This window comes from Octopus bimaculoides, chromosome 20 (genome assembly GCF_046866305.1).
Source record: "Octopus bimaculoides isolate indiv1 chromosome 20, ASM4686630v1, whole genome shotgun sequence".
Taxonomy (NCBI): Eukaryota; Metazoa; Mollusca; class Cephalopoda; order Octopoda; family Octopodidae; genus Octopus; species Octopus bimaculoides.
The window spans coordinates 26,909,576-26,924,229 of NC_142947.1; the positions used below are offsets into that span (position 1 = coordinate 26,909,576).

The following is a 14,654-nucleotide window of genomic DNA, read 5'->3' on the forward strand; positions in this document are numbered from 1 at the left end:
CCAATTGTATGCCTCTGAAAAAACAAAGAAATACAAACTGAGAAGAATTCCAAACTGGTAAAGTAAAATTGAAAAAGAGATTAAAATAATGAGAGGTGAAATATCAATATTGAATGAACTAGTCTGTGGAAACAATGTTAAACCCAGAAAAGGAAGAAAGATGAAGAGAAAACGTAGATTCTCACCAAGAGAACTGCTTTCAGCAAAAGAAACACTACATCATAATGTCCAAGCAAAATCTCAAAGAATATAAAGATTTGAGAAGAGAAACAAATTTTACAAGCAAAATAAGCTGTTCACATCCAATGCGAAAGCATTCTACAGAGAAATATGGAAGGAGAAAATAACCGTTGAAGACCCTACTGCCATGGAAGAAGTTGAAAACTTCTGGAAAAATATCTGGAGTAATGAAAAGACTTACTATGAAAATGTAGACTGGATTAGATGCATAGAAGGATCCTACCAAAACTTACCAGAACACGAGTGGGTAGACATCACAATAGCACACCTAAGGATGACACTCACAAAGGCTCATAAGTGGAAATTTCCTAGTAATGACAGAGTGCCAAATTTCTGGTTAACTTTGCTCCCGTGGTCACATGAATAGTTAGTCCAGTTATTCAAAGAAATTATGATTGGTTAGCAAGCGGAATTACTTACCTACTCCTGAAGAATAATGAAATCAAATTTCCCCCAAACTATTAACCCATAACATGTCTGTCTATCATGTATAAAATTTTAACGTCCATCCTTGTGGAGAAAACATACAAATTTATGGAACAGAATGATATTTTCCCCACTGAAACAAAAAGGGTGCCAATGAGACTCATATGGATACAAAAACCAACTCTTAATCAATGGCATGATCCTTTAGAACTGTTGTAACAAATGCAGAAATCTCAGTTCTACATGGATTGATTATAAAAAGGCCTTCAATGGCATACTGCATTCATGGATCCTGAATTTGCTGGATATCTTCAAAATTTCACATGTGATTTCAAACTTCCTGAAGCACAACACGTCAATGTGGAATATGAATCTCCAATTATACCATTCTAGTGGAGTACTGACCAGAAAAAAATATTAACATCAACTGCAGCATTATCCAAGGTGACTCACTTTCACCTTTGATTTTCTGCATAGCCCTAATACCCCTTACAAGTGAACTTAACAGAACAGGGTATGGGATATAAAATTGGTGACAAAATAATAAGTCATTTTTATATGGATGACTTAAAACTCTACGGCAAAGACGTTAATGAGCTTGAAGAACTACTACATACTGTGAAAACATTCAGTGATGACATTGGGATGGAATTTGGTCTTGATAAATATGCCAAGGCCACTTTCCAGAAAGTCACATTCAGTGGTGGTAGATGTTGACATAGTCATAAAAGAACTCAAGCAGGAACAAATTTACAAATACCTCGAAATAAATGAGGGCTCTAGCATTCAACATGCAAGTATGAAAGAGAAGATCAGGAAAGAGTGTTACAGGAGAGTTCAAGCAGTCCTAAAATCTGAGTTAAATGCATGTAACAAGGTGTTAACTATGAATTCCTTAGCAGTTCCAGTTGATGTTTACATTTTTAATGTGTTGAACTGGAATATGAGTGAAATAAGGAAGATTGGCAGGAAAATCTGTAAGCTGCTAACTTACAATAAGATGCACCACCCTAAGGCAGATGCAAATCGTTTTTACCTACCCAGAGATGAAGGAGGTCAAGGCTTGATCCAATTTGAAATCTCCTACAAAACCACCACAATTGGACTGGCAAAATATCTTGAAACGTCTAACGACTGGATGCTAAAGCTCATTGGAAACCATGAAAGATGTAAGAAGTTTCATTCTGTTATGAAGGAGAGCAAAAAGATTTTCGAGTGAGTTTATGCATAATACCCAGTTTGAACAGCATGAGGTAAGTGCAGTAACTGTAGTTGCAGAGAAGGTGAAATGAAGAGAACAAAATGCACTTGAACAATTGGCTGATAGGTGAGAACAAAAACCTCTGCATGGAAAATATGTGGTCCGTAGCAAACAAGCTGGTGTAGATCAGAAGCACACCCATCAGTGTCAATGGAGCTCAGGGCTAAAGGCAGAGAGTGAAGGCTTTATTTTGGCTGCCCAAGATCAGAGCTTATTAACCCAGAACTATCAAGCCAATGTGATGAAAACTGGTGTAGACCCAAAGTGCTGATACTGCAATAATGGGATAGAAACAGTGGACCACCTAATCTCTGGATGTAAGGTTTTAGCACTTGTAGTAGAGTACAAATAAAGACATGACAGAGTTGGCCATTATCTACATTGGATAATGTGTCAGCATAATAAAATCAAAACTGCTGACAAATGGTACAAGCACTACCCTGAGATGTAACTGAGGGAGAAAATGTAACAATTCATTGAGACTTCCCAGTTGGTACAGATTGGATCATCAAAGTAAATAAACCAGATACTGTTGTGAATGACCAAAACAATTAAGTTTGTTTATGGATTGACATGGGCATACCTTGTGACCATAATATCTCAGCAAAAGAATTTGATAAGCTCAGAAAATATAAAGATTTGTTAATCGAAATCAAAAAGATGTGGCATCTCAAGATGGTTACAATACCAGTGATTGCAGGAGCACTTGGAATGATCAAAAAAGGAACTAAAAATTATTTAAGAATGATCCCTGACTTACCATCTATGCAGGAAGTGCAAAAGATTGTCTTAACTGGCATGTCACACATATTGAGAAGAGCATTGTCCCTGTGAATTTTCTTTCCTTTTTTCCCCTTTGTTTTATTTGTTGACTTTTCTATTTTTATTTGTCCCTTTTTCTCTGTCACATGACTCTGTAAATGAACAATCTGGTGTGCTTGTTTTAATGGCCTACCAATGTATGAAGTATGTTTCTGTTCTCTAGGTCTCAGGAAGATACTCGGCAAGAAATGGAAACAGAACTGAAAGAAGATGCTAATGAAAATAATAATAATAATAATAATAATAATAATAATAATAATAATAATAATAATAATAATAATAATGTTTTCTTTATTAATGACTAAAATTTTACAAGAAGATCGATAAATGATACTGACTGATACAATATAATACAATACAATGTAGGGTTACATAAAAATGAGTAAGCAGTAAAACAATAAAAATGACAAAAATAAAAAAGACAAAAAATTCAAACAAGGAATAATTTCTCAGAAGTGAGGTGGGAGGTGCCTCTGAGGGCTGCTCATGGAAACCCCTCAAAACCAGGGTCACTCTCACCACTAGGATAAATTCCTTCTTTGCATCCACCTCCTTCAGTCTACAGGTATGTGCTCAGAGTAAGCCTGTTCACTCTGACCATCCTTGCTACTCTCATCCACCTTTTAACAAATCTCCACCTTCACTTTCCATTTCAATTTAAACTTGAAAAATTTGATGAAGGCCCGACTAGAGAGCAAGGTGTCTGTCTTCAACCCTTTCAGTCTGGCTGACCACACAATGTCTTTTGCTAAGGCCATCAGACAGATAAATACTGCTTGTCCTTCTTGATCAAAGGAAGGCAGTGCGACAATCTTCACAATAGACTCAACTGATAGCTGAATCTGCCAGTTGATTCTCATCAATTCCTAGTGTCTCTCCAAGAATGCCATCATACCAATCCTCAATTGAATGCTGAAATGAAACTTGCACTGACCACAATGCCTAACTGGCAGAGGGTTGTGAATGCCTTATGACACTGTAGATGCCAGGCATTCTGCCTCAGTCTACGTTTGATCCAGGACTGTAGCTCAATTCATCAGACAAGCTGCAGAAAAGTAAGTCAGATGACCTGTGGCTACAACCACTCACTGTCAAAGAATTGCTAGAAATGTTGAAGCTTCATCAGTCACAGCCATACCCAGTCTGCTACTTAGCAGATGTTGACAACAAATGGAGCACCTGACCAGTGAAATGCATCCCTTTCACAAAACTCTTAAGAGCAAGTGTTGCAGTCTGATGAGCTGTAAACTGGGGCAGCACAACAACTAGGCAGTGATATATGATAGAGGCAATGTAAAAGTTAAATATCTCTGCCTGATCTTTCAGGGATAGCTTTCTCTCAGCCCATTTCTAGATGAGACTGGTCACCCTACTCATCACCTCATCCCAGTCCTTCTTTCCTTGGAGATCTGCACTGAACCAGAGCCCAAGCAATTTAACCGCTCTGTCCATCCAGTATCCCATGATACTGTTAGACAGCATGGAACTCCTTCACTAGGTACTGAATTGCAGGCCTATTGACTTTTCTTAGATGATTTTTGCTTCTGTCATTACTTCTTAGTTCATTAGAACAGTGCTGATTACCTCAATGTGCTTAGTGTCTGATACTATCACAGTAATGTCGTCTACATATGTTGACACAGTTCTTCCGTATCTTAGTTCAATCAAGATGCCCCTCAACATCTTCAGTTTCCATAAAGTGGCTCAAGTATCAGTATATACTGAAGTGATGAGAGAGGACAGCCTTGACAGACTGAGTGCATGATACTGAGTGGTTTTGATAGGTGATCACTCACCCTAATGGTGTTACTGTATGTTGCAGCTATCCAACTGCAAAAGACTGAAATTGGCTGCTATGAGCACAGCCACTATGTATTAGTAGTCACATTTATTGTAAACTTTAAATTAATTTAAATTGATCAGGGTCCCCACACATACCAGCTTCTTTACCCACCCTCTCTATGATATAGCACATGTGGTAGAGGTTGTCTTGCATACATCTGTTCAGAATGATACATGCTTGTGCATCACTAATCAGTCTATCAACAACAAGTACCAACCTCTTTGCTATTGCTTTAGTCAGTTTCTGAAATCTCTGTTTAACAGAGCTATGAATAAGAAATTATCAATGCGATCCTTCTTATTTGGATCTGTTCTCAATAGTTCTAACAACCCTGGACTCAAACTAGGGTTTCTCTCATTCTGTTGCCAGTTGAGGTAAATAACTGCTGAAACTCAGAGGGCAGACCATCAAAACCAAGCAATATCCACCTCTGTACAACCAACCATCATTTCCCATGTTCCCACAGCTGGTATAGACTGGACAGTCAATTCGTTGATGGCACTTTGTTGTCATTTAATTTATCCCCAGTAAATTTGTCATTGGTTAATTCGTCCCCAGGTCAATTTGTCGTCAGTTAATTCATCACTGTATTACATATTTATTTTTTCTTAAAATTTAAGATAATGTGCAATTACTTTTAAAAAAAAAATTTGGGGTTTGGATCATATTTTTCCATGACATTTTTTATACGTAGGTTCATCTGTGTATTTTTTCTTTTGGTTTGGTTCTTCTCCTTGCATAAACTTCTGCAATTTGGTACTGGCAAACCTTTCCTCACATTTAATCACATCAATAAGTTTCCAAATATTTGGATGACTAATATTCACTGTGCTTTACATCACTGTGGTAGGCTTCTAAACTATTTGTAATACGAGCAATCCCCATCATACATCAATCCCAAACATTCCATATAGGTAATGGACATGGCAGTTCAAGGTGTCGCCTCCTCTGTCCTCTAGGTCAGTGGTTCCCAACAGTGGTTTCCCACCCTTTTATTTGCAAGAGATTTCCCATGGACCCCTTTTAATATGTTTATCCTTATGTATATATACATATATATGAAATTTTTAATTTAGTTCACATACCACCAGTACTATTAGGTTGTTCTGGAAATAATGACTGCTCAAAGTGTTGCGTTTTGAAAAGCAATTTCATCATAGTATTTTAAGTGAATTTCGACATACTTAATAATTGATGTATACTCTTAATAATTTTCTACTTATTTCAGACAGAAAACATTCTTGAAGCATAGGCCAATTATGGACATGACAAAAAAAGACCTTCCCTTACTTTTCTTGCATGAGTTCAAGCTTGGGCACAATGCCTCCCAAACTGCTGCCAATATCAACAGAGCATGGGAAGAGGGGTCCACAAATGATCACCCAGTACGAAGGTGGTTTCAGAAGTTCCGTAAGGGTGATGAGAGTCTTGAAGATGAAGAAGGTAGAGGACAGTCATGCAGTCTTGACAATGAACAGTTGAAAGCAATTGTTGAACAAACCCTATGTCAAAGTGTCAGAAAAATGTCTCAGGCACTTGGTGTTGGTATTGCAATGGTCTCAGACAATCTGCAGATGATTGGTAAGGTGAAAAAGCTTGATGAATGGGTACTGCATGAGCTCAATGAAAATCAAAAAGTTCAGCATTTTGAAGTGTGCTCGATGCTCTTTCTGCAAAACACCAATGATCCTTTTCTTGACCGAATAGTCACTTGTGACAAAAAGTGGATCCTTTATAATAACCATAAACAATCAGGTCAATGGCTTGATCCTGATGAGTTTCCCAAACATTTCCCAAAACCAAAGTTGCATGAGCAAAAGATGATGGTGACTGTTTCATGGTCTGCAATTGGTGTTGTCCATTACAGCTTTCTGGAAGCCAATCAGAGCATTACAGCAGAGGTTTACTGCAACCAACTCACTGAAATGCATGCTCACTTGCAAAAAATGAGACCTGCATTGGTGAATTGGCATGGCCCAATTCTGCTCCGTGATAATGCAAAGCTACATGTTGCAAGAATAACGCTACAAAAAGTCACAAACTTGGGATATGAGACTACTATATTCTCCTGATCTTTCGCTCACTGACTACCACCTTTTTAAACATTTAAACACGTTTTTAAGTGATAAAACTTTCAGGTCCAAACCAGAGGTGGAATCAGCTTTCAAAGATTTCTTAGCATCAAAGCCAATAAGTTTTTATCAATGATGCATAAATAATCTTGTTGATTGATAGCAAAGATGTATAGATGTTTAAGCTCATACTTTGACTAATCAAAACATATCATTAATTTTTCCAGAATTAAATTATGTTTCTCAAATCAGCTATTATTTTTGGAACAAACTAATACCTTTGCAAACCACTAGGGGTCTACGGGCCTCAGGTTAGGAACCACTGCTCTAGGTGATCCTATATAATTATTTTCAAAATAGGATACAATTGATTGTGGAATAGCATCATCATCTACAAGTTGTTCATATCCCTCTACAACATCAACTGGCAGGAAGGCAAGGGCCAAAAAACAACCTCATTTTTAGACTAAAACTGTCGTCTTCATGGTATCTGCATTTTAGTCATTCTTGCACAACATGCTTGTACACATTCTGTCCTAAATGAAACAAGTAGCATGCCAAATTCAACCCAGGTAATGATTCCAGAAATCCATTATGGGCTGCTTTCTCAAAATCCATAATTATATTATCAGGTCCCTCTTTCTGCAGTAATTCATTTATTTTGGCAAAAAGTCTACTATATGTGTCTTGACTTTTGTCAGAGAGCAATGCAAATAATCGTGGGGCATTAAAATTAATAATTTGAATGTGAAGTATATATAACTGAAAAAATATACTAGAGCAGCACTTAAATGTTCCATCTACTGCCCAGTACTTGTGCTGTTTTAACTGTCAAAATGCTTCGTCACTTGCAAATATTAGTATTCATTTTGAATCTTCTGTCCCACTGTCATACTGTAAAAATGTTTCATCATTGTCAAGGTAGGAGTACCCACTTGGAGTGGAAAACCCAACATTTGTAAGTGGGGTGGCAGGATAGTTGGAATCAGCTTGCTTCCAACATCTAATATTCTTATTAAGCTGTGCAAATGGAGGTATTTGCGACAATGTACAGTTGTTTAAATTCTGAGCTTCACTAGCGATAACTAGCGAGGGGCATCATGAGATGAAATAGACTTTACCTTAATATTTGAAACTATTATCCTTGCATTTACCTCCGCAGCAGTTGAAGTGTGATTATGGATCCCAATCTTCTTGAGCTCTTTATAATTTCCGTCTGTTTGAAGTCTTGCTTTGCATACATGATTTTCGCACCTCCAGTATATCTTCAATCCATCTGCATTCTGCTTATTTTTTGTGAATATATAATTTTCTTGATTGACCACTTTGAATTTTCCTTTTTTCTAAAGTTATGATCTTGCAGGTAGTTGTGTTGATGGGTAGACATGGGGAGGAAGAAAGGAAAAATATATCTAAAACTGTCCAACAACAATTTTAATTCTAAAGTGATTGTTCTAAACTTTCCCTTGAAAATCAAATTTAAAAGTATTTTGGAATGAATTGGCCAGTGACGAATTGGCCTGGGGATGAATTGATCAACGACAAATTGATTGGGGACAAATTAACCAACAACGAAATAATGGGATGAATTGCCCTAGCACCTGTGGGCTTTATGCAACACTTTGCCACTCTTGCCCAGAGTCACAGAAGGCTGACAAAATCCATCCCACATTTTGACCCACTATTTATCCCAAAAATTGCTATTGGAGTGCTGTTGTCCATTATCTTCAGCTTAAGACTAAATAGTGGCTTTGTTGCCACATTGCACCTTCATCACTCAAGCCCATCCAATGGCTTTCATCCAACGTCTTAGAGTATACGACATAAATTTGATAATGCAGCCTTTGTACATTGTATTGAAGAATTGGTTGGTCAAGAGTGAATTTTGCTGTGTGCACATTGGTTGCAATACTTTTCCTAAGCACCACTTCTAAATTTCTGACTGTCTGCCTCTATTCTATTGTTCTCTATCATTATGACTTATGTAACCTTATCAATTCTACTCTAATCACCCTTTTTTTTAGAGGGAACTATCATTTGCTGTTGATTACTGGCCTTGTCAATGCCCACTTTTAACTAATTTGCTAATCTACAAGCTTGTCACACTGGGAGCAATGCCTTCTGCATCAATGAACCAGGTCTCAGGGGTGGCACATTGATTATCTTTATTTCTACTCCCACCAAAGTAAAATGGTATAAGGACCAGTTCATCACTCTTTAGGCTTGTTGTGGAGTGATTCCTGGTCTTATCCCCTGTACTTTACTTATTCTTCCTGGTGACATAAGTTTTAGTGCCCCAAATTCATCTGAGGCACTTTCCTTTTTGCATTGTGTCCCTTACTCTATTTTCCTATTTTTTGTGGCTATTATTTTGAAACCAATATCAAAACCTCAAAACTGTAGTTTTGATGTTTTGAGGTTGGTTTCTTGCTGGACAGACTTCAGTATGCTAGTATTTTGTCCAGACTTGTTAATGTTTTTCACATTTAAAAAAGAATTTGCTAATAATCAAACAAATGTTACTTTTATCTGACAGACAACATTGATGAACTTTCTTATGCTAGATTTGCAAATTGTTGTATCTTCATTTATTTTGTGTTGGCATTAATGATGGTGACAATGGAAGTGGAATGTGCTGGTGTGTTAAAAGGACAAATGTAATATTTTGGATTTTCTGTTCAACATTCTCATCTTGCTTTTCTTGTCATCGTTGCTTTATTTTTCTTCCTGTTGTTCTTTTCATTTAACTTGTTGTTGTTCCAGTCAGCAGTGGTAGTGGCAGTGGTGGTAGTGATGGGGTGCTTTCTTTTTAAAACAAGTTTTCCAATCTCTTATGTCACTCCCCTGACATTTTGTCAAAAATCTTTATTGCTATTTTTTTAGAAAAATGGATAAATGTTACAAACCAAAACACAAATTCCACCCCAAAGAGATGAACATTTCATAAAGCCAACAAAATCCAATAACAACAAGTGTCTTGCTCAAGGACACAACACACCACCAAATATTGAACTCACAACCTAATGATTGTGAGCCGAATACCTTAATCACTAAGCTATGCACCTTCAGAAAAAAAAATGTTTCATAAAAGATAACAAAAATGCTATTCAATAGAAGTTAATGTATGTATACATAACATAATACAAACTTCAAATTTTCTGTCATGGTTACTAACAGTTACTTGTCCTATATGCAATTGTTAGACCATGCTGTTTATTCATTTCAGGAAAATACATTTGGAAAGAATATATTATGCCCACTTTCACAAAGGTGTAAAATAGTAGAAATATATAATTTTGCTCTCACAATGGATCTCAGATGTTATTAAGAAAATTAAGTCAATCAAAAATAGAAAAATATAATAAAAGTAGAAACGTGGTTATTATGAAAATAAATGCAACAATAAATAAAGTGAAAAATAAAAGAAATTAAATGAAAAATTTGGACACAAATTTGTTTGTTTTATGTTAACAGTCAATCAGGTAAAGGTCGTATGGCCCAATTGCATAATAAATACTTCTTTTTTCTGCATTTCCTTAAAATCTAGTGTTCAAATAGATGTCATGATTACGCAAGCCTTGGAGAATCTGTCTTTTCTCTGTTGTGCAAAATTCATGTCTTTTATTACCATTCTCATAAGTAAAATCTTGGTATTTCAAGAGCTTTCTTTTTTATTGTCAAATATAGTCAGTTAATTTGATGTTTATTCAATGTATCTTAAAGTATGGTTGTAGACTCTTGACCTTTTTTTTTAATTATGAGGAGGCATCCAAAAGTAACCAGAAACATTCTTTGTGGGACAAACCTGTTGTAGTTCAGGCTTCTGTCACTAGAAGCCACTTGATGTGATCCTCAGGCATCAGCCTGCTGACTGGTGGTGTCAGGTGTAATTGTACTATCACGTGATGTGTCTTTGTTTTGCAGTGCTTCTCCCTTGTTCATCAATTTTTGCAATGACTGAAACAAAGGAACAGCATACTTCCATGAAGTTCTGTTTCCTGCTGGGGAAAACGGTGGCTGAAACAGTTGTCATGCCTCAAACACAAACAGCTTACAAGGACGCTGCCATGAGCAAAACACAAGTTTATAAGTGGTTTCCATGCTTTAGGAATGGTCACTTGTCGCTTGAAGACCAACCTTGTTCAGAGAGACTGTTCACTTCCAAAATGAATGAAAACATCATGAAAATTCATGAACTAATCTTGGAGGGCCATCACTAACAATTGACAAACTTAATATGACTGGTGTGTCCTGGAGCTACTGCTAACGAATTTTGAGCAAGGAATTGCCAATGAAAAGAGTTGCAGCAAAATTTATGCCTTGCTTGCTCACGGTATATGAGAAACAGTAATTGCTGAATGCATGTCGTGAACTGAAAGAACAGCTGAAAGTTGATCAGGACCTTTTATGAAAGCCATCACTGGTGATGAAAACTGGTGCTATGGAATTTACAGATGTGGAAGAGGTGAAGAAAAAAACGCCAGAGGCATTAAACGGCATCACTTCACAAGTGTTCCAGCACTGCTTTGAATAGGGGAAAATGCACCTTAATGAATTTAATAAATTAAACTCTACTGGTAAGGCTTATTTGTGTTGGTGCTTCATCTGTATACTTTTTATATCTATCTATCCATATATGCATACATAATATATGCATAATACACACACACACACACACACACACACACACACACACACACGCAACACGTATGTCTATATGTACATGTAAGTGTGTGTGGGGAGAGTATATATATGTATATACATACCTGCTATTCAAATTTTGATAATTATTTTTCTGTAAATTCTCAGTTCGAAAATACAAATTAAACGTAGACCAAAATCATTGAATAAACATAAAACATTATCAAACATAGAGAATGCCACAGAAAGTTCAAGTTATCTACAAAATAAGTAAGTAACTGTTTACTCATTACATAACTATCTGTTGCATGTTTTGTTATATAAATCACTGCAGTGAACTCTCATGTAATTCTTCTTGGGTGATTATAGTACCTCTCTGCAAGTATTCTTTCACTTTCTTAAGCTTTTTAGTAACTGGATTGCAACCTTGCTTTGGTATGACCTTTAAGGATTTTGATCAATTATATTGATCTCGGTATTTTTTTCAGTTTGTTATTTATTTTATTGATCGCTATCAAATTGCTAAAAAGCATACTTTTTACCTAAAAGGGTGCAATTTGATGTTCCACATTATACAAATAAACATAAACATACACCTATAGGCACACACACCCATATATATATATATTACGTATATCTATACATGTATGGATGTATCTCTCACTCTCTCTCTCACTCTCTCTCTCTCTCTCTCTCTCTCTCTCTCTCTCTTTCTCTCTCTCTCTCTGTATATATATTTCTTTAAATTTCTTTAAAGCTGCAGTCTTGCTGGGGTACCACCATTAATAACAAGCCTCCCTGGCCGAGAATCATACCCTGGTCTCCTGCGTGATAGCTGGGGATATTTATCACTATACTACTGAGAGAGAGAGGGGAGGGGAGAGAGGAAGGGGAGACACACACACACACACACACACACACATACATACACATATGCAAATGTACAGATAAACACAAGTAGGCTTAATGAGTATATTTACATAAAATAGCTTGCAAAGACTTATTGGGGCAAGCGAAAGCGAAATTGTGATGGCACCTGTGCCCAGCGTCGCCTTTCTGGCACTTGTGCCACGGCATGTATAAGGACTTTTGAGCAAGATCGTTGCTAGTGCCCCTGGACTGGCTCTTGTGCGGGTGGCACATAAAATACACCATTTTGAGTGTGGCCGTTGCCAGTACCGCCTGACTGGCCCTTGTGCTGGTGGCACATAAAAGCACCCACTACACTCTCTGAGTGGTTGGCGTTAGGAAGGGCATCCAGCTGTAGAAACTCTGCCAAATCAGATTGGAGCCTGGTGTAGCCATCTGGTTTCACCAGTCCTCAGTCAAATCGTCCTACCCGACGTTAAACGACGATGATGATGTTTGTATAGCCAACTTTCTACATAGGAGGCATTGTGTGCTGGACGAAGGAGTTGGAATACAAGTTCTCATGTATCTGAACACTACTCTGTGAATATTTGTACCATGCTTGCTATACAGTTCTCCAACACACACACACACACACACACACACACACACACACACACACACACACACACACACACACACACACACACACACACATGCATACATACAGGGTATTTGAGCTAAATCTGACAATTTTTATGTCTCCCTTTTCAGGAACAACTTGATGTATAGGTGTACAGGCAATGGTGTTGGAGAGCATAAAGATAAAGTTGTAGTTGAGACAAAGTTAGCTGAAATCAAGGACTGCAAGCCATCTGAACATTGGAAAAGAGTTACCTGTATTGTGATGATTCATGCTGAGTATCAAAATGCCAACATCACAACTGCTGCTCAATGCTCTGTGAACACTGTGAAAGCTGTAAGATGTGACATGGACAGCTGCAACAGAGACTACAGAGCCTTCCAGCAAGAAAGGACACAGCAGATGTTCTGACTGCATCTACATACTGATGTTCATCCCTACATCTTTGAACAGGCCTTAGGTTCAATTCAGATGGCGATGTGAAACTGTTGGAGACTGCAGTCAATCCCTGGCTGGAGTGTGTTTCTCCTGGGAGGCCATACATGTGACAGCAGGATTTGCCTCCTTGCCACACCTCCAGAAAGAGTCAGAAATGGTCGTCAGAGAATTTCTATGACTTCACCTTCCCCAATTTCTGGCCTCCTAATTCCCTTGATTGCAATCTCATGGATTACATTGTGTGGGGAACGATTGAAAAAAACACCAGAGCCAAGCTGGTGATCAAGATCAAAGAGATGTTCAAAGATCTTCCCAGGGACACAGTGAGCAATGCATGTGCCAAGTTCTGGAGCTGTCTTGAGGCCGTGGGCTGAGGGTGTCTCCTTTAAGTAAACTGTTATCTCCCAGCCATAATCTAGTTAATATTTTTGTTTTTAAATGTTTTTTATTTTTGGATGGAATATTGTTTATTTTTCCTTTTATGCAAGTTGTTGAATTTGATCCGAACACCCTGTGTATAGATGCATGTATGTATAGAAGGAAAAAATTGGCAGATTTTGAATTTCACTGTAGGCTCTGTAAAGTTACCTCTATTAGGTACTGTCTTGGGTTGAAGAATATCTACTCTAAAGTGATCAATGAAATATTTAAGAGGAATTAAAGAAACTCAGAGCAATGAAGAAAAATTAAACGGAAATGAAAAATAGTTTTGTGAATTGAACATTTTGAGCAAGATAACTACATCTGTGCCTACATATCATTTTCAAAACTTGTTCAGTACCTTTTAAAATTCTTTGACATCAATAAATGATAAATTCTGTCTTTAGCACTTTGACTTCATAGTTATTTATTTAAAAATCAGGTAACTGTTAGAGATTGTATAAATACATTAAATCAATTACAGATAACCATTGTTAAGAATATTTCACATATTTTTTTAAGCACTCTTTCCAAAGCTTCTGTAATCCTCATATGTTTTGATAGGATTGATTGTTCAAACACTCACAGAAGAGCTAAGCATTATGTCAGCTCTCTGGGAACAAAAAATCCACATTTTCATCTGAAAGATAAAATATTTCTTCTTTTTGGTTATCTATACTGAAAACTAAACTTATCAGACAATGAAGGGGTTTTACCACAGGAGGGTCAACTGAGCAGCTAAAAATCAAAACAGAACACTTTAGATAACATACGTCTCAATACACTTCTAGATAAAAAAAAATAATGGGTTGTTTAGAGCCGGTTTTACTAAGTCTAACATTCAGAGTTCTTTTTACTTTGTACATAAAATTTATTTTTTGTAAAAATATTTGTTAATACATCATTATATACACTTGCAGAAATACTGCCCTCTGGATAGCTTTCTGGTAGTATCTCATGTTCACTTGTACAAAACTGGTGTAATATGCATACCTGCCT

The 14,654-nt window shown here is 36.9% G+C and overlaps 1 protein-coding gene across 10 annotated transcripts in view; it reads left to right on the top strand.

Moving 5' to 3' along the window:
• Positions 1–14,654, top strand: part of LOC106867506 (uncharacterized) — a 348,378-nt gene that overhangs the window by 269,497 nt on the left and 64,227 nt on the right. For all 10 annotated transcript variants that reach the window (XM_052975064.2, XM_089338260.1, XM_052975069.2 and 7 more), the window contains one exon: positions 11,474–11,575. In XM_052975064.2, the coding sequence (XP_052831024.1) occupies positions 11,474–11,575 (102 nt within the window). The remainder of the gene's footprint in view (positions 1–11,473; positions 11,576–14,654) is intronic.